This window comes from Balaenoptera borealis (genome assembly GCF_965194805.1).
Source record: "Balaenoptera borealis genome assembly, chromosome: 11".
Taxonomy (NCBI): domain Eukaryota; kingdom Metazoa; phylum Chordata; class Mammalia; order Artiodactyla; family Balaenopteridae; genus Balaenoptera; species Balaenoptera borealis.
Window position 1 is genome coordinate 38,857,598 of NC_138868.1, and position 20,072 is coordinate 38,877,669.

At 44.0% G+C, this 20,072-nt stretch overlaps 2 protein-coding genes across 8 annotated transcripts in view; one reads left to right on the forward strand and one right to left on the reverse strand.

The window, feature by feature from the left end:
• HPS5 (HPS5 biogenesis of lysosomal organelles complex 2 subunit 2) overlaps nucleotides 1-10,625 on the forward strand; it is a 51,561-nt gene extending 40,936 nt beyond the window's left edge. For all 7 annotated transcript variants that reach the window (XM_082342392.1, XM_082342394.1, XM_082342393.1 and 4 more), the window contains 2 exons: nucleotides 1,547-1,817; nucleotides 3,249-10,625. In XM_082342392.1, coding sequence (XP_082198518.1) covers nucleotides 1,547-1,817; nucleotides 3,249-3,309 — 332 coding nt within the window. In that variant the 3' untranslated portion in view covers nucleotides 3,310-10,625. The remainder of the gene's footprint in view (nucleotides 1-1,546; nucleotides 1,818-3,248) is intronic.
• Nucleotides 10,626-16,322: 5,697 nt separating this feature from the next.
• Nucleotides 16,323-19,586, reverse strand: LOC309606005 (serum amyloid A-2 protein). The gene is made up of 4 exons (XM_082342529.1): nucleotides 19,475-19,586; nucleotides 19,055-19,146; nucleotides 17,006-17,144; nucleotides 16,323-16,615 (listed from the first exon to the last, which is right to left on the reverse strand). The coding sequence occupies exons 2-4, from the start codon at nucleotides 19,140-19,142 to the stop codon at nucleotides 16,453-16,455; spliced, it is 390 nt and encodes a 129-aa protein (XP_082198655.1). The 5' UTR covers nucleotides 19,143-19,146; nucleotides 19,475-19,586; the 3' UTR covers nucleotides 16,323-16,452.
• Nucleotides 19,587-20,072: the final 486 nt, after the last annotated feature.

Genomic DNA, 20,072 nt, shown 5'->3' on the forward strand with positions numbered 1-20,072 from the left:
ACACATTTAAAGTAGCAAGCACCTTTCTGCTTGATTCTAATGATCCAACAGGTTAGAAATTAGAGGCCTTTCTTTTGTTTTCCAGTAGGTGGCGCTATAGCACAAGTTTTGGGTTTCTCTTACCTCAGCTGCCTCTGGTTATATTTGAGAGTCTGCACTTTGTGCCCTCTACCATCTCCATCTGTGGTGTGGCTCGATGCCTTCATTATCACTTCCTGTACCTGCAGGGTCGCCTTACTTCTGCCAATGTTGCTAGCATTTGCCACCTGGTGCACCAGGATGGTGGGTTCTTCCCTCCTGTCCAGGAGCCCTTGAGTGGCAAGTTCCACTGCTGTTGGGGAGGAAGGGGTGGGGGCAATAGCTAGGATCGCTCAGGTGGCCCTGCCATATCCAGTGTTGTAAGATTCATGGGCTTGCTACTTCGAGTGGGGGGCTGGGGGCTGGGGTCATGTGCAGTGCTTCCCCTGCTACCGTCAGCTTCTCTGGGGCTGGAGGGCTGGGACTGCAGACACCACCTCCACTGTTCCCTTGGTTCTGCCTCTTCTATGTGTTCCAGTCCATCACCTTTAGCTGTATAGATATGTGGAGAATTCTCTGGTTTCTTGGTGTGTCGGACACAAGAACCTTTGTTGTGTTGTGGATGTTTTACTGGTTGTAGATTAAGGGGAGAGACAGAGGTAGCTTTTCACTCCACCACGTTGCTGACTCTCAGAATGGTTCTTTTAAACCAAAATTGGATTATGTGGCTCTCCTCCTTGAAACCCCTTACATTGGACTCAAAATAAAATCCAGATTCTTAAGCTGTTCCCATATGGCCTGGCCCTATCATCTCATTCTCACTCCTCACTGCCACCTTTGTGCATTGTAGGCCTTTTTTGAGTTCCTTGAACTCACCTAGTTCCTTCCTGTGTCAAGTCATTTTCCATGTTTCCTTTGTCAGAAATGCAGGCTCCTTCACCCTCCATTCCTGACACCTTCCCTGCACGTTTGTGCACATATGGGCCACAAGCACATGCTCGCTAAACTTGCCTCATCTTTCAGCTCTCTGCTTAACTGTCACTTCTCATAGAGCCCTCCTCTGATCCTCAAAATAAAAAAAAACCCCAAACCTGCCAATCTCTCTAATGGCTCTTTGATATTTTCCTTCATAGCAAACACTTAGCACAGTTTATAAGCATAGATTTATTTATGTGTTTGTCTAAGTTCTGTCTCCTTTACTGGACCATGAGCTCCACAGGAGTGCAGGGCTCATCCCGTCTGTTTGTTCCTCATTCACATTCAGTGCCTAGTATGGAGTGTGCCCTGGGTAATTACTTACTGCATGAGGAAAAGAAGGAATGCTGAAGCTAATTTTATGGCTTCTCCTTGTCGTGAGCTATTTGTTCAACAAATATTCAGAAAACAACTCTGTGTTGGGAGTGATGAGATTATATTCTTTAATATTTTTATGTTTTGGTATGAAATATTTTCACGAATGGTTTCTCCTGTATGCAGGCAGAGTGCTAAGAGCAGTCAGAGCCCACGTTGTTTCTCTGTGTTTGAGTAGGTTGGATCCCAGAGACTGTGGAGGAATGGAAGCTTCTCCTACATCTGGTACAGAACAAGAGCACAAAGCCAGCCCCCCAGAAGTCACCAAATGGGAACTTCAGCGATGGGCCTTCCCCTATCAATGTGGAGAATGTGGCACTCCTGTTAGCTAAGTCCATGGGCCCAGACCGGGCCTGGTCACTGCTACAAGAATGTGGTTTGACCCTTGAGCTGTCAGAGAGGTTTACCAGAACCTGTGATATCCTGAGGATTGCCGAGAAAAGGCAGAGGTAATGTATGTCTGTCCTGCCCTATCCACAGGCACTTGGGGAATGTAGAATTGCACAGATTTTCAGAGGTGGACGGGACTGTAGAGATCACATAGTCCCAACCCCTCATTCATAGATGAGGGGACAGAGACTCCTCTGTTGTTGAAGGTGATTAAGGGAAGAGGCTAAAGTAATGTTTTGTTCACAGTCATGACCAAAACACTGTTTAGGTTAATGTGAATACCCAAATCTGATGTGTACTCAATTCTTTAAGAATATTATTGGTACCACATACCTAATTGTCTCAGTCAGGGTGTTTTTTTTGTTTTGTTTTTTTTAAACTGTGGTAAAATACAGATAACATAAAATTTCCTGCCAACCATTTTTAACTACTTGGTTCAGTAGTGTTAAGTATATTCATATCAGTGTGCAGTCAGTTTCCAGAACTTTTTCAACTTACGAAACTGAAACTCTATACCCATTAAACAACAACTCCCCATTTCCCCCTCCACCTAACCCCTGGTAACCACCATTCTACTTTCTGTCTCTGATTTTGACTACTCTAAGTACCTCATATAAGTGGGATCATACAGTGTCTGTCTTTTTGTGACTGGCTTATTTCACTTAGCATAACGTCCTTAAGGTTCATCCATGTTATAGCATTTGTCAGTGTTTCCGTCCTTTCTAAGGCTGAATAATATTTCATTGTATGTATGTAACCACATTTTGTTTATCCACTCACCTGTTGATAGACACTTGGGTTGCTTCCACCTCTTGGCTATTGTGAGTAATGCTGCTATGAACATGAGTATACAGATATCTCACTGAGACCCTGCTTTCAGTTCTTTTGGGTGTATACCCAGGTGTGGAATTGCTGGATCAGATGGTACTTCTATTTTTAATTTTTTGAGGAACCTCCATACTGTTTTCCATAGAGCCTGCACCATTTTATATTCCCACCAATTATAGCACATCCCCACCAACCCTAGTTATTTTCTGGTTTTTTTGTTTTGATTTTTGTTTTGTTTTGTTTTGTTTTGTTTTTTTGGATAGTAGCTATCCTAATGCGCATGAGGTGATATCTCATTGTGGTTTTTATTTGCATTTCCCTAGTGATTATTGATGTTGAACATCTTTTCATATGCTCTTGGCCATTTAAATGTCATCTTTGGAGAAATACCTGTTCAAGTCTTTTGCCCATTTTTAAATTGCATTATTTGTTTTTTGTCATATGAATTCTTTACATATTCTCAATATTAACCTCTCAGATATGTGATTTGCAAATATTTTCTCCTATTGTATAGGACAGGATGCCATATTCACAGGATGCCTTTTCACTCTGTTGATTGTGTCTTTTGATGCACAGAGTCAGTCAGCTTTTTTAATCCTTTCTTCTGAAAAGAATGAACAATGACAGCTAAATTTGCCTGTTTCTTTTCTTTGGGATTTCAGAGCCTTGATACAAAGCATGCTTGAAAAATGTGATCGGTTTCTGTGGTCTCAGCAGGCCTAATTGAAGAAGATTCAGCAGGGTGTCATGACATTTTGAGAAAAACTGAATCGTGCTCCGGAACCTTCTGAATGCATTTGTTATTGAAGGAAAGGCCCCACCTGAGATCCCTGCCACCTTATTGGGAGCACTTTTGTCCGTGTCTGTAACCTCTGCATTTGTGGCTCTATCTGTACCTCAGTGTTTTTCAACTGAAGTTGAATTTTGAAAGGAATCAGTCCTTGTTTGCTGAAATGAAGTGCTCTGGAAGGAATCAGAACGTGAATATCCCCAGCTATGCAGTCCTTATTCTGAACAACAGTGTTATTTGTTCCTTGCTGGTGGACTGGGGGAATTCTTCTCCTGTCGTGACTGCCATGTAGGGAGCAGAAGTTTCTCATCCTGGTCACATGAAGACATACAATGTAATTGACAGAAATTGAATTCCTTTTTTATCTTCTCTGGGACACTTGAGAAATTACCAAAGTAAGATCTGGTATAATGGAATTAACACATAAAATGAGTGAAACACTGAAGATTCAAATCAGATGTTTAAATGAAATGGCCCCATATTTAAACTGAGCTAATTTAAAATGTATTTTTTTCCCAGTGCTTGACATTTTTTAATCTGAACCTATATACAACTAATTCATTACTGGAAATGTTTTACTCCAGTCTTTCCTAAACAGCAGTCTAAAGGAATCATGCACTTTTAAAATTTGTTTTTTAAAAGCCATAATAAAGGAAGGCTGAGTACTGATAAAGATTGCAGCAAGTGCTTGTATTATTTAAGCCAAGTGCTTGTATTATTTAAGCCAAGTACTAGATTGCCATTTTCAGGCTCCTGTATACTTACACAGCATATTATATTAATAATAAATGTAAAATCTAATTTAAAAATTTATTTGAGTAGAATGTAGACATGAGGTTTATAGTGAGCAATTTGCAGGAAGGTGTGGTGTATACTCAGTGTGGAATAAGCAAAGTGTTGGGTACATTGAATGATTCACTTCTTTCTTTCATTTATAACACAGCCAGAGAACTATAGACACAAATTGCTGTCATACTTCCATGTGACATTTGGATATGATGTAACCAGATTAGTTGAAGAGATGATCAGAGAAGGGAGGCTTCACAAAGCTTCTTAGCATTTTGGCAGGTGTGGAAACCCTAACAATTTTGGTCACCAGTGTGTGGCAGAGTGTGTGTGGGGTGTCTCCCCATGCCGAGCAATTCTTCAACACCAGCTGGGTGTCCTACAATTCAACTCAATTGAAAGTATCTCCCTGGAGATAGCATCCAATTTCACAGGTTAGGGGCTCAGAACCACAAAACTGCCCCCACTTCAGATGCCAGTCAGAAGTCCAGGTTGTTAACTGTACAGGCATACCTCTTTGCTTTATTGTGCTTCACAGATACTGTGTTTTTCTTTTTCTTTTTCTTTTTCTTTCTTTCTTTTTTTTTTTTTAACAAATTGAAAGTTTGTGGCAACCCTGTGTTCAGTAAGTCTATCAGTACAATTTTTCCAACAGCATTTCCTTACTTTGTGTCTCTGTCACATTTTCATGATTCTTGCAATACTTCAATCGTTTTCACTCTCATTATTTGTCAGGGTGATCTGTGATCTGTGATCTTTGATGTTACTATTGTAATTGTTTTGTGGCACCACTGCACCCATGTATGATGGTGAACTTAATCGAGAAATGTGTGTTGTGACTGCTCCAACTGGCCGTTCCCCATCTCTCTCCCTCTCCTCAGGCTTCCCTATTCCCTGATACACAGCAATATTGGAATTAAGCCAATTAGTAACCCTATAATGGCCTCTGAAGTATTCAAGTGAAAGGAAGAGTTGCACATCTCTCACTTTAAAGCAAAAGCTAGAAATGATTAAGCTAAGTGAGAAAGGCATGTTGAAAGCTGAGATAGGCTGAAAGCTAGGCCTCTTGCATCAAATAGCCAAATTGTGAATGTAAAGGAAAAGTACATGAAAGAAATTGAAAGTGCTACTCCAGTGAATACAAGAATGAGAAAAAAGTGAAAGAGCCTTATTGCTGATACGGAGAAAGTTTTAGTAGTCTGGATAGAAGATCAAACCAGTCACAACATTCTCCTAAGCCAGAGCCTAATCCAGAGCAAGGCCCTAACTCTTCAATTCTGTGAAGGCTGAGAGAGGTGAGGAAGCTACAGAAGAAAAGTTTGAAACTAGCAGAGGTTGGTTCATGAGGTTTAAGGAAAGAAGCAGTCGTCATAAAAGTGAAGCAGCAAGTGCTGATGTAGAAGCTGCAGCAAGTTATCCAGAAGATCTACCTAAGATCATTAATGAAGGTGGCTACACTAAACAACAGATTTTCAGTGTAGACAAAATGGCCTTATATTGGAAAAGGATGCCATCTAGTACTTTGCATAGCTAGAGAGGAGAAGTCAATGCCTGGCTTCAGAGCTTCAAAGGACAGGCTTCCTCTCCTGTTAGGGGCTAATGCAAGTAGTGACTTTCAGTTGAAGCCAATGCTCATCTACCATGGTGAAAATCCTAGGGCCCTTAAGAATTATGCTAAGTTTACTCTGCCTGTGCTCTATAAACGGAACAACAAAGCCTGGATGACAGCACAAGTGTTTACAACATGGTTTAATGAATATTTTCAGCTCACTGCTGAGACCTACCACTCAGAAGAAAAGATTCCTTTCAAAATATTACTGCTTACTGACAATGCACCTGGTTGCCCAAGAGCTCTGATGGAATTGTACATCAAGTTTAATGTTTACATGCCTGCTAATACAACATTCATTCTGCAGCCCATGGATCAAGGAGTAATTTCAACTTTCAAGTCTTATTTTTTAAGAAATACATTTTGTAAGACTATAGCTACCATAGATAATGATTCCTCTGATGATTTGTGCAGAGTAAATTGGAAACCTTCTGGAAAGGATTCACCATACTAGATGCCATTAAGAACATTCGTGATTCATGGGAAGAGGTCAACATATTAACATTAATAGAAGTTTGGAAGAAGTTGACTCATCCTCATGGATGACTTTGAGGGGTTCAAGACTTCAGTGGAGGAAGTAATTGCACATGTGGTGGAAATAGAAAGAGAACTAGAATTAGAAGTGGAGCCTGAAGATATGACTGAATTGCTGCAATCTCATGGTAAAACTTTAACGGATGAGGAGTTGCTTCTTATGGGTTAGCAAAGAAAGTGGAATCTACTCCTGGTGAAGATTGCTGTGAAGATTGTTGAAATGACAACCAATGATTTAAAATATTACATAAACTTAGTTAATAAAGCAGTGGCAGGGTTGAGAGAAAAATGACTCTAATTTTGAAAGAAGTTCTACTGTGGGTAAAATGCTATCAAACAGTATTGCATGCTACAGAGAAATCATTTGTGAAAGGAAGAGAAGGAAGAGTCAGTGATCTGCCAAACTTCATTGTTGTCTTATTTTAAGAAATTGCCACAGCTGCCCCAAATTTAGCAAACACCATGCTGATCAGTGAGCTACCATCAACATGGAGGCAGGACCCTCCACCAGCAACAAGATTACAACTTGCTGAAGGCTCAGAAGATAGTTAGCATTTTTTTTAGCAATAAAGCAGTTTTAAATTAAGGTATATACATTGTTTTTTAAGACAATGCTATTGCACACTTCATAGACTATAGTATAGTGTAAACATAACTTTTATATGCACTGGGAAACCAAAAAATGCATGTGACTCGCTTTATTGCTGTCTGGGGACCGAACCCACAATATCTCCAAGGTATGCCTGTACTTCTGACCAACTGGCTATAAATCAGAGGTTCCCGTGACCTGCTCCTTGAGTTCAATTAATTTGCTAGAGTGGGTCACAGAACTCAGAGAAACATTTTACTTACTTAGATTATCAGTTTATTATAAAAGGCTCAGGAACAGCTGGCTGGAAGGGTAAGGTATGGGGAAGGGGCAAGGAGCTTCCATGCCCTCTCCCAGTGCCACTCTAGACCAATCTCCACATGTTCACTGACTGGAAGCTCTAGATAAAGCAGCGGCAGCATTGAGAACAGAGATGGGCTGGAGGTTGAGTTCAGTTGCCAGTGGCCAGTGTCAAGAGTGGGACTGAAAGTTCCAACTCTCTAATCACATGGTTGGCTCCACTGGCAGCCAGCCCCCATCCTTAGGTGTGGTCCAAAACTCACCTCATTAACATAATGAAAGACACTTTTCTCCCTCTCATCACCTTGGAAATTCCAAGGGTTTTAGAAACTCTGTGCCAGGAAAGAAGATGAAGACCAAATATAAATTTCTTATCACAATATCACACCTTCCCACTAGTTAAGCTGGATTGTGGCTGTATTGGATTAAGTTGACTGTAAGTCTATAAGGTAAAGGGTGAGAGCCCTCCTGTCACTTTCAGCTTTTGTCATTACACAATGACTGTCCAAAAGAGGGTGTGGAGGAAATCTCAGGAGGAGGAGACACTCTGAACTGGCACAATTGGGCAATCATTTCCCGACAGATCTTTCTAGGGCACGTTACAGCAATCCTCATTTACCTAAAGGGTAACAGAATTTTCTAGCATTAAAACAAAACAACCCCCCCCCCAGAAACTCCGCATCATCTGAATTTATTTTCTAAGGAAAACAAACAAAAATCCCATTCAGTTAAACATTTAAATTTGAACAGTCTTCTTGGATATTAGGCAGTGTTTTCAAATACAACTTGTAATCTTTCACTTGCCTAAAAATGATAGATTGATTCATGGTTGCCTCACTTTTATTTTTGCATCCAGACTTGACTGGTGTTTAACAAGGCTTCAGGGTATCATAGTGGCTTAGGGCTTGGGTTTGTCAACTGAAAAAAAAAAAAAAGCACAATGTGAGAATTGTGAGTTAAGTTTTATTTAGGGCAAAATGAGGACTACTGCCCGGGAGACAGCATTTCAGATAGCTCTGAGAAACTGCTCCAAAGAGGTTGGGGGAAGGTCAGTGTTGTAAATGATTATAGTGAAGGGGGATGGTGCGTGCAGTCAAGCATGCAATTGGGCAGAGGCTCGCTGCTAGTCAGAAGGAGCAGATGTCACAGTTAATGATTTTAGTACTTTTCTAGATGTGAGTAGATGCAAGAATTGGAGCTCATAAAATCTCCTGAAAATATCTAACTATATGAAAACCTGTTTTGCCAATTTTTCCCAGATCACAGAGTGCCTCATTCCTGATCTCCACCCTGACCTCCTTTCAGGGGGTGTTGAAGATCAGCAGCCGCAGTGGCTCATGATTTAATCCTTGTAGAGGTAGATGGCAATGCCAAATTTTAGTTGGCAGGTTCTGAGACAGACTATCTGGCTTTGAATGTCTGCTCTTTATCTAGATGACCTTAGGTAAGTTCCTTTGTTTCTCCAAATTTCAGCTTCCTCATCTGTCAAATATGGATAATAGTAGCAGTCCCCTTGGGGGTAGTTTGAGGATTAAATGAGATAATGAATGTGAACCAGAGCTACCTCATAGTGACAATTAAATGAGACTAAAATGCAGAGCATAGTGCCTGTGGCATAGTGTCTGGGTAATAAATATTAGTTGTGGTTTGAAAGATTTGGAAAATCGTTTCACCCAGTAGTGATCAGAGCCATGTAAATTGGTTTTCATGAATGAAAGAGAGTGGGAAGACCAAATTTGAAATAATTTCCTTGCATGTATTTAATTTGTCACTGCCCTGGCCAAGGCTCAAAACCTTGTTGTCATCCTTGCCCCCTTCCTCAACCCTCACTTCCAGTTACTAGGTAAATTCCCTCAATTCTACATTGGTGGTGTTTTCCGTTAGTCATTTATTTTTCCATTCTCTATTGCCACCATCCCACATTCTCATTACTTCTTGCCGAGACAGTTACATCAGTCTTCAGGGAACTTTCTTCACTTCTGTTAAAAAAACAAAGTTCAACAGTAAATTTGAAGGTCTAGTTGGCTCTATTCAACAACTCATGAATCAAACAGCATCCCATCTAGCAACTAGAAGAGTGCTCTGAGTGGGTGTACGAAACGGAGAGCTTTTATAGGAAGAAGGGTGGGACAAGGGAGTTATTAACAAAAGAAAAAAGATTATTTCTAGGTCAGGATATCTTCTTTTTGGGGGAAAGGGATCATCAAAACTTTTATCATGCATGTTACCTCTTCTGGGGTCGGGGGCGTGGATGGAGAGGGCCTACATGCAGATTACCTCTTTGGTGCTGACAATTCCACTGGTTAAGATTACATTTCTGGGGAGGGTTGAAACTGCAACTAAGTCAAGTATTAAGTCTAGGCTTGGTATCATGGGAGCACAAGTGACACCATTTTGGGCCTGTGGTTTTCTTGTTAACACTTCTAAACACTGCCTTCCCCACCACCACCACTGAGTCTCAGCACATCACAATGGAACCAGCATTAAGTATCACCCAGTCAGGTGATTCACGAACTTGCCATGCATCAGAATCATCACAGGAGCTCGTTAAAAATACAGACGCTGGGATCCTGCCCCAGACCTGGAACTTGTAGATCTAAGGACTAATTTTACCTCCTTCAGCTTGTCTCCTACCCCCATGTTATTCCTAAATTTAGATGTAGAGTTATCCTAGTTTGTAGATAAACCTAGGCCCCTGAGAAAGAGTGATTCCCTGGGTCTCATGGGAAGTTAATTGGAGATTTATTGTCAGAATCCTTGTCCTCTGAGGCATAGCCTTAAGCCACTTCCCAATCAGAAACTTTCGGTGGCTCTCCTTTGCTTTCAAAATAAAGCCCAAACCCTTGAGCTTGACATTTAAACTGATGAAACAAAATTATTTTAAGGCAGGACAAGAAAAAAAATCTAACGTAAAATTTTCTCTGCTTTTTGAACCACTATCCCCTCCCCTTTAGTGTACATTGTGCATCTGTATTACACATTAACTAGGTTCCCTTAAAAGACACAGGAATGCCTACTTGCCAAAAAGAAAAAAAAAAAGCAATTTCCTCCTGGCACCAGCAAGGTAACTCTTTAGGAGTTAACATTTCCTTTTAATCCTGTAGGGAATCACAATGACCCACTACTTGCCTGTTGGACTACATAGTCAAGATGTCACTTTGATGTATAACCCTTTGCCTCAAAAACTTATATAACTGCTCTGACCTCTAATGGGTGGAATGGCTTGCAGGATCTTAGTTCCCTGACCAGGGATCGAACCCGAGTCCTCGGCTGTGAAAGGGCAGAGTCCTAACCACTGGACCACCAGGGAATTCCCCTCAGAGCTTTCTGAAAGACTGTCTCCTGAGTTATAATCTTCATATTGGCTGGAATAAAATTCTCTATTTCTTTCTTAGATTGACTACTGATTAAAATTTTTTTGTCGACAAGGCCGTGACTTGTTCCTGGACTCTTGTTTTCAGTTTCAGAGCCCACGTTTGTCTCTCCTCCTGGGCTCTGTTCTTGGACACGCTCTGCACTTGCCCTCCGGTTGTGCCCCTGCTCAGTCAACCCTGAGCTGCCCTTTGCCCCAGGGTCCACCTGCTGAAATTCCACCAGGGTTCTGTTTCTTCAGGTTCCACATGTCAAGTTGGTTTTTTTTAATTGTAAACTACAGATACCATAAAATTTACCATCTTAACCATTTTGTGACACAAGGGGCTGAAATCATCCCTTGCACCAGGAACAGTAACTTTAGAGTAAGGTCAGAGCAAAACCCAGCTTTTCCCTCCCCTTCATTTAGAAGAAATCTGGATACCATGACACTTCTTGAGCAACAGTACAGAATTACAACACAACGCTGCTGTGCAGAGGTGACCAGCCTGGAGTTTCCAGTCAACCCTGGTCTAGTGGATCAAATACAAACCACCAGAGAGGCTTGGAAAATTCCTGCTTGGCATTTCTTCCCAGAGGGTTCAGAAAAATACTAACTGGCACCGCCGTGTCCTAAATACAGAGAATGTTTTCCCAGATTGTGCTTTTCCCATCTTCCCCAGGTAATAATACATTATTCCAGATGGACGACTCTGAATCAATCTGAATATTCAAGTTGATATAGTCTTCTAGCAATCTAAGCATGATTTTATCTGATACTAATAGGCAAAGCCTGGGTTTAGTGACTTTGTATCAGAGTTTTTAATCCCCTGGCTGTCTGTGTAGCTTTTCCTAGGAAACTGCCCATCTTTGTGGCATGAGGCTTGTGCAGCTGTGCAGAGCCCCATGCTTAGCACGGCCCAGTGCTTGGTTAATGCCCTGCTTTCACCATCTTAGAATTTTTAATAATTTCTGAACAAGGTCCGCACATTTTTATTTGGCACTGGTACCACACTTTATGTAACCGGTCCTGGCTGCTATAGTAGATCTGAGGTAGAACTTGAGATTTTGCATTTCTGGCAGGATCCCAGGTGACAGTCTCACAGCTTGTTCTGTTCTCAGTTTATTTAGGCTTAAATAAACTTTCTGTGCCTGGGAACTTGACTCCAACTGGATCAAACACAAGCTCAGGCTCTCTGGTTCCTCTCTTCCAGTGATTCTGGGTGCTGATTAGAATGGCCTTTATTATTATTATTTTAATTGAGATATAATTAACACATTACATTAGTTTCAGTTATACAACATAATGTTTTGATACTTGTACATATTGTGAAATGATCACCCCAATAAGTCTAATTAACATCAATTACCATACACAGTGACAAAACTTTTTTCTTGTGATGAGAACTTTTACATACTTACATGTGGAATCTAAAATATACAACAAACTTGAATATAACAACAACAACAAAACAACCCAACAGACTCATGATATAGAGAACAAATTAGTGGTTACTAGTAGAGAGAGGGAAGGGTATGATAGGGGTAGGGGATTGAGAAGTATAAACTACTATGTATAAAATAAACTACAAGGATGCACAGGGAATAATAGCTAATATTTTATAATAACTATAAATGCAGTATAGCCTTTAAAAATTGTGAATCACTGTGTTGTACACCTGAAACTTACATAATATACATCAACTATACCTCAATTTAAAAATTTTTTTAAAAGATACATGCACCCCATGTTAATTGCAGCATTATTTACAACAGCCAAGATATGGAAGCAACCTAAGTACTTAAATGTCCATCAATGGATAAATAGATAAAGAAAATGTGGTATATGTGTATAATGGAAATACGTTTTACAAGAAATGTAATGCATTTCTCTTACCTTGAAAAAATTCCCTTCTTACTAGTAAGTTAAAAAATAAATTCTCTCAATCGTTCACATGTTCAATAAGTGTTTGTTGAAGTCCTATTATGTGCCAGATACTTTTCTTGGTGCTAGATAAATGAGACAGAAATTGTTACAATCTAGGGTGGAAGACAGACCAAGAAAACAATCAAAACCAAAAAAACCACCCAAATAACAGAAAAAGTAAACCGAGAAATGAATAAAATCATCCCACATATTGATAATTGCTAAGAAAGAAAGAATAGTCATGGTAGGTCACTCAGAGTAGTCAGAGAAGGCCTTTCCGAAGAGGGATTTCAAGTGAGAGGCACAGGAAAGAAGGAAGCAGCCATGTGAAGGGGAGGTGGGAAGAGTGTTCCAGGCAAAGGCAATATCATGTGTAGACACCCTGGTAAATTAGAGCTTGACTTGTTGGTAGGACTGAGGGAAGACCAGTGTGGCTGGAACAGTGAGCTGGGAGGGTGTGGCATGAGATGATGCTGGAAGGTGACCAGTGACCAGATCTGCTAAAGGGTCTGAAGTAGAAGGGACACATGATCAGATTATGGTTTGCAAAGATCAGTCTGAATGCTAGACAGACAGGCCTATTTTGCCCAGGACAGTTCCAGTTTATTCCTGTCATCCAGGTATAATTATCAATAATGCCCCTTTCACAATGGAAGGTGACTTGGCTTAGATGATAAACTATACAGTCACACTGAAGCAGAGGCGGAAGCCATGAAGATGGGGAGACTACTGAGACAGCTGTTGCAGGAACCCAGGTGAGAACAGGTGTGGCCAGGAGCGTGGAGGTGCACGTGAGACCAGGCTGATGGGCTAGAGATGAATTTTGGAAGTAGAATCACAGGGCTTGCTAGTGGATTGGATGTGGAGGTAAAGGCAAGGGAAGCATCAAGCACATTTCCCAATATCTGGGGTGAGCCACAGAGGGAAGAGTCGTGTCCTTTGCTGAATTGGAGGGGCCTGGGGGTGAAGAGTTCTGGAGGGGGATGAGCGTTCCCTTTGGACGTGCAGAGTGTGAGATCTCTGGAAGCCATCCAATCAGCGGTTTCAGGAGGACAGTCAGATAAACAAGCACGGAGCTTGGGAACCAGGTTCTGAGGGGGAGATATAAGTTTCAGAGCCGTCAGCATGTAGGTACTATTTGCTGCGCTTGTTGGGGAGAATACAGAGAAATAAAAAGTGCGAGCCCAGAACCAAGTCTGAGGGACACTTAGAGTTTGGGGAGACGAAAAGACCCAGCTAAGGAGGTAAAGGAAAACTGAAGGGAAGCAAAAGGAGAGTGTGGTACTGTGAAGCCAAGAGAGGACCTTCCAGGAAGGAGGGAGAGGACAATTGGGCTGAGCATGGCTCAGAGGCCTCCTGATACGAGGAGAGAAACATGTCAATTGTTTTGGCAACATGGAGGTCAGTGGTGACCAGAGCTGTTTTGCTGAGTGGTGGGGACAGAGGTCAGGCTGGTGTGGATTCAAGTGTGAGTCAGAAGCGAGGAATCAGAAAGTGCAGATGGGCAGGTTTTCAACAAGTCTGACTATAAAGAGGAAGAGGAAAACGTGCAAGAGTGAAGAGTGATGCGGATTGAAGTCAGGGTTTTCAATGTGGTGCTTTATTGGGAAAGCTGTTACTGACTGTCTGGACTCTGCAAGGTTTTGCCCATGTGAGGAACAAGCACATTTTCCTCCCTGGCGTGAGTGTCACTGGGTGTCCTGTGCAAGAGGAGAGCACCACAGGAGCTGGGCGGAAGGAAAGCACAAACCAGGAAGTGTTTGTGTCCTGCAACGTCCCTCCTGCGCCCTGAAAGGACAGAGATTAACACCGTGCCCAGCTGGCACAGAAGAAATGATCACAGGGTCCAGTTCCAGGATCACAAGCGGGGCAAAGAAGGGTGGATGTGGAGCTCAGAGTTAATAAACTGATAACCGGCACACACTTCTACTCTGAAAGTGGGATTGAGGAGCACTCCTAAGGGGAGATGATTAATGATGAAATGATCTCTATCGGGGAAAGACAAGTTTAATTTCCTTGTCAAGGAGGAAGAAAAAGTGTGTCTATAAGGTAGTTAGTCACAAGAGAACTTTCTCATCCAGTTCCCATCAGAAGGCACTGTCAGAGGTGTACGTAGAAGAGGTTTAAGGAGGATTAAGGCTGTGTCTCAGAAAAGTGAGTGTGACAGAATAAAGCAGGGGCAGGATAACTGGGATGAGGGAGAGTGCGGTGGCAGATTGGCTGGCAAGAACAGGCTCAAAGCACTGCTGAGTTTAGGGTTCTAGTGGTAAAGTCTCAACAGACCCCAGGTTGTAAGGAGACTCCTGTTACGAGAATGTTCGCTATTAGATTTCTATCCCAGGTGCTGAAGGTATAGATTTTTGCAAAATGAGGGGAAAGAAAGGAAAAGCAGGAGAATGGATGACTTGAAAGTTTGGATAAAGCAAGTTCTCCAAATTTTTGTAAATAGGAAAAATTTAATAATCAGCCTTTTTATTACTTGAAATAAAAGTTGGATACAGAAGTCTATTCACCATTCTTTTTTTTTTTTTTTTTTTTTGGCTACCTTGGGTCTTCGTTGCTGTGCGTGGGCTTTCTCTAGTTGCGTCGAGCGGGGGCTACTCTTTGTTGCGGTGCGTGGGCTTCTCACTGCGGTGGCTTCTCTTGTTGCGGAGCACGGGCTCTAGGTGCCTGAGCTTCAGTAGTTGTGGCGTGTGGGCTCAGTAGTTGTGGCTCGCGGGCTCTAGAGCTCAGGCTTAGTAGTTGTGGTGCACGGGCTTAGTTGCTCTGCGGCATGTGGGATCTTCCCGGACCAGGGCTCGAACCCGTGTCCCCTGCATTGGCAGGCGGATTCTTAACCACTGCACCACGGAAGCCCCTATTCACCACTCTTTAAAGTGTTAGATCATTTTAGGTCTTGGAATCTGTAATCTGAAAAAACCAAACACCAAAACCAAAGTTTTTATCCAAGGAAGAAGGTTCTTGGTTTATCTAGGAATTTGTGATTTATAGAGTCACTCATAATTCCTGGGCTCTAACAGGCCCAAACCCCTTTTATTAGACACTGTTTTCCTCAATAAGAAGTAACATGCTGGGACTTGCGTGGCAGTCCAGTGGTTAAGACTTGGAGCTTTCACTGCCGTGGGCCTGGGTTCAATCCCTGGGGGGAGAACTAAGATCCCACAAGCCATGCGGCATGACCGGAAAAAAAAGTAACGTGCTGCTGGCTTTCCTCTGTTGGGAAGGGTCCAGGGAGAGAAAATGAGTTCTTCTCAAGGACCTGATACATATCCAATGCAATACAAAACCTCCTGATACTTAATCTTGATGTTGTCCCTATGCCTCCGTTTCTTGACATGTTTGTTCCTGGACACTTGCATAAGGCAAGGAATATAGAGCGAAGGGAAGCTGCTTTGGAGGCACTTCTGGATGGCACAGACAGAAATTGGTTCATAGATGGATTTGTAGGTGTTGCTGAGAAATGAACAGAAGATCAAGGTGCAGTTGCTGGAGCAGGATTCCACGATCCAGTCCTCCCAAGGCTGTGTCCCCTGCCCGCACACAGACACCACTGAGGACAAACTAAGGGGACTAGACCCCAGGGCAGAGAAGCTGACAGGACACAACTGCCAGGGAGTGAAGAGGCCTGAATACAGAAGGGCCTAGAAAGAGCACCACTGTGACCAGAGGGGCCTGGAGGGGCGCGGGTCTGATTAGGGGAAGGGGTGGAGCAGGGTGTCTGCCCTGTATGATGCTGAGATTGTGTCCCCGACACCCAAGACACAGGCACAGACTCGGCCTTCACGTGGGTGTCCAGCCATCACCCCTTGGGAACAAACAGGCTGTCCTTATATCAAAGAATAACACACAGTTTTCAACATTCAATCTCTTAAGCATTTATTAGATCTGCTGGCATCTGTGGACAGAGAACTCACTAGCTCAGCATCCCTGCCCTTGGGGGCTCACAGCCCCGTCGTCTCCTGAGCAGAGTGAGAGGCAGCTCAGTACTTGTCGGGCAGGCCGGGAGGTCTGAAGTGATTGGGGTCTTTGCCGCTCCGGCCCCATTCATTGGCAGCCTGGTCGGCCCTCGAGTCCTCCAGTCCGTGGCCACTGTCTCCATGTTTAAAAAAGTCTGTGACTCTCGGAATCATCTCTCTGGCATCGCTGGAATGGAGGAGGGCAGGTAGGGGATTACTCCAGGGCTGACGAGCAACAGCCCACCCTCCCCATCTCTCCTCTTTCCAAGGAATCAAGGACTCTGACAGGAGCTAGGAAAGAGGGGATGAAGCCTGAGGCTGCCCGGGCTCAGCACACCTCAGCCCTGCGGGTCCCCTTATGCTGGGTGAACAGCACCCATGGGGGAGGCTTGGGAATCGTCTGTCCCACCAGCCTTGCTCTGCTCTTCAGCCACTCAGACGCCGCACAGGACACAGAGGGTGAGGGTGGATAAGAGGAGGAGAGGCCACAGCCCTACAGGAAGTCGTCCAGGGCTTGGCCCCTCCTGGCTGTCGGAGGCTCTCACACCCACCCCTGCCTCCTCAGGGCCCCTGGTACCTGATCACTTTAGCAGCCCAGACGCCCCCAGGTCCCCTTTCGGCAGCGTCACGGTTGCCCCGGGCGTGGAAGTACTTGTCTGAATTTTTGTAATTGGCTTCTCTCATGTCAGAGTAGGCTCTCCACATGTCTTTAGCCCCTGGGAGGAATGCATATAGAGAAAGGATTATCAGGTGGACAGAAAGCTGTGACACACCTTAGAGAAGAATCAAGGAATGAAAAATCTTCCACTGACTCAGTTTCATCCTGTGGCCATAGCACCATGAGTGCCATAGGTTGAGAAGAGCATTCTTTGTGCCTAGTTTCCTGCTCCTGGTAACTCGAATGAGAGTCGTTATGGGGGGAGGGGCACAGCTGTGTTGGACCTGGTTGTCTGGCCCCTATGATGCCGTCTCTGGACTGCATCTCACTTAGGGCTCTATGTGATATGTTTAAAGGAGAGAAGGGAGCTATCACTATAGGGCAGGATTCCTCAGCTTCATACTATTGAAATTTTAAGCCAGATAATTCGTTGTTGTTCAGGGCTGTCCTGGGTATTGTAACACGTTTAACAGCATCCCTGACTTCTACCCACTAATGGGCAACCTATTCCCCAAGTGTGACAACCAAAAATGTTTCCAAACATTGCCAAATATCTCCAGGACACAAAATTGCCTTGGCCCCGAACCACTGTTATAAAAGGAAGCTGCATAGGATAAGATCCAGGGGACTTGGGTGAGTGAGGAGGTGACATGGAAGACAGATTCTGAGAAAGGGGCAGACATGCAACACCTCTGCTCTGACACCTAAGAAATGTATTCCTGCTGCGCGAATGTGCTAATTGTGACTTGATTCCCCTGCCTGTTAGACACGTGAATGGCATCTTGAGAACTTTCTAGTGGACGGTATTGATGATGTGGGCTGCTTGAGGAAGCAAGCCCTTGAGCAGTGGGTCTTTTCCTCAGCCTGGTTACACTTTCCAATCATCCGGGGAGGTACTGAAAGTCCCATGAGCCCTACCTCACACCCCAGGCCAATTACCTCACACTCTCTGGGGTGGGTCTCAGGCATCAATAATTTTCATTGCTCCCCAGGTGAATCCAACATGCAGCTGAGATTGACTAGCCCTCAGCTTGAGAAAGTGGTACTAGGACAAGTCGACCCAGCAAGAGTTTTGGCCTCATGCACAGCTGGGTTCAAACTTCTGTCCTGCCACCTGCTGACTGGCACTTAGTCCCTGGGCAACGGACTCGGCTGCTCTAAGCCTCGGTTTTCTCCCCTTCAGATGGGGGAAGATGCCTCCCTCACGGAGATATTCTGCAGGTAAGTAGGTGACCAACTGTCCCAGCCTAACCAGAACTGCCCCTGTTTTCCTGGAACCGCCCCAGTTAACGTTGAAAGTGTCCTGGAAAAGTCCTCAGACCTGGGCAAAGCAGGAGAGTTGGTCACCCTGAAGTGCATGTAAGGGCTGAGTTCCTACTGGAAGCTTGATATATGTTATTATTAGGTTCACCCCCGGTCGCACACAGGTTTTTTTGTCAGTTAAAAGGCTAGAAAAGGGTGGGAAACAGACTAAACCAGGGACAGTGTCACTGAGTATAGGAAGCAGGAGCAAGAGCTAAGCTGAAGGTCCCTGAATTATCCAATTAGGAAATGGAAGGTAAGAAGGAAGCGAAGAAGAAGAGTGGAAGGAAGGAAGGAAGGAGGAGAGAAAGGGAGGGAAGAAGGGAGAAATGGATGGAGGGAGAGAAGAAGAGAAGGGAAATAGATGGATAGCTTTCATCCTACTTCATGCAATTGGTCTGAGGGAAATGCTGTACCATTTCAAGACTTACTTTGTGTCTTCCAGTCAAACTTCCATTTCAGCTGGGAATGATGATTGTTCTTTCTCTAGTAACTGATTGACATAAATCCTGTGGTTTTCAATCTGTCTGAATAAAAGCTCCCCAAACACCTGGCACCTTCTACCACATAGGGCGGCACCGCCTAAGACAGTAGCTCCAACCCTTAAGAGTGCTCAGGGTGAATCCCAGAGGCCCTTGGGTGCCATCCCCCCTCCACCAGCCTTACCTTCATAAGCCTCACCAAGGAAGGAAAACCATCGGCTGTGGACTCCCAGCACCAAGGAGCAGAGAACGAGGCCTGTGAAAAGCTTCATTGTGCTGAAATGAAAGGAGAGGGTCAGGGAGACACGGACAAGCCTTGCACACCCACTTTGGGATTTGTATGTCAAGGAGAGCCCATCTGTTCTTTTCCACTTGTTCTCATTAGACTCTCAGCGGTCCTCCTAGGGAACATTGCAGTAGGACCTCACTCGGAGCCGCTAGCCCTCAGCGCTGAACCCACCAACCCTGAACCCAAGACTGTCTAAGAGGTCACCAAGGTGTCTATGGTGGAAGAAGAGGGCAGCTGGGGCCTAGTCGTGCCTTGCTAAAGCAGCCTGTAATTAATCAAAAAGCATTTCCCATGCACCACTCTGCCAGCACTCACCTTATACAGGACAAATACAAAACAGAAGAATTAAAGTAAGTGTTTTCAAAGAAAGCACTCCTTGGAGAAGTTTCTCACCTGAAACCGGTGGAGCCGACCTGCTGGGGACAGGTGGCTGTATTTATACTGAGCCATCCCTGCTGGGGTCATGGGGTGAGAAGGAAAGCTGGACTGGTGCCTGGGGGAGAGTCCCTGCAGGTCACTTCTCCTACAAAACTGCAAAGGGTAACTTACTGGAGTCCAATGGCTGTCCTCATCCACAGGTCATTTTCCTCATTGTGCAACCCTGAGAAAATAGGAAGTCCTGTTCTGCCTGGTGGCCACTGTCAGGGGTGGAGGTGCTGAGGCCCGGGCCACCCGGGCTGCGGAGAAGAGGGTGTGGAGCTCCAGGATGGAGGCCCCCTGGCTGCTGGAAGGTGTGCGGTTAGAGGATGTTCCTTCAGCCTGGACCTTGCTTTCCTGGTCATTTCCTCAGGATGGTCCCTGGTGGGCCAGACAGCAGATGTGTCAGAAATTAAATCCTTTGAACTCATGTGTAAAGCCCTTGAGCTTCAAAACTGACAGGCCACCCCACCGAATCACATGTGTGCCCTGAGCA

Bases quoted from the DNA above. Each gene is read 5' to 3' on its own strand.
- LOC309606005 (XM_082342529.1), bottom strand. From the start codon at position 19,142: ATGAAGCTTTTCACAGGCCTCGTTCTCTGCTCCTTGGTGCTGGGAGTC. The intron at 17,145-19,054 runs GTAAGGCTGGTG...CATTCCTCCCAG, and splicing joins CCTTGGTGAGGCTTATGAAG to GGGCTAAAGACATGTGGAGA. The intron at 16,616-17,005 runs GTACCAGGGGCC...CCTCCATTCCAG, and splicing joins TGGGCTGCTAAAGTGATCAG to CGATGCCAGAGAGATGATTC.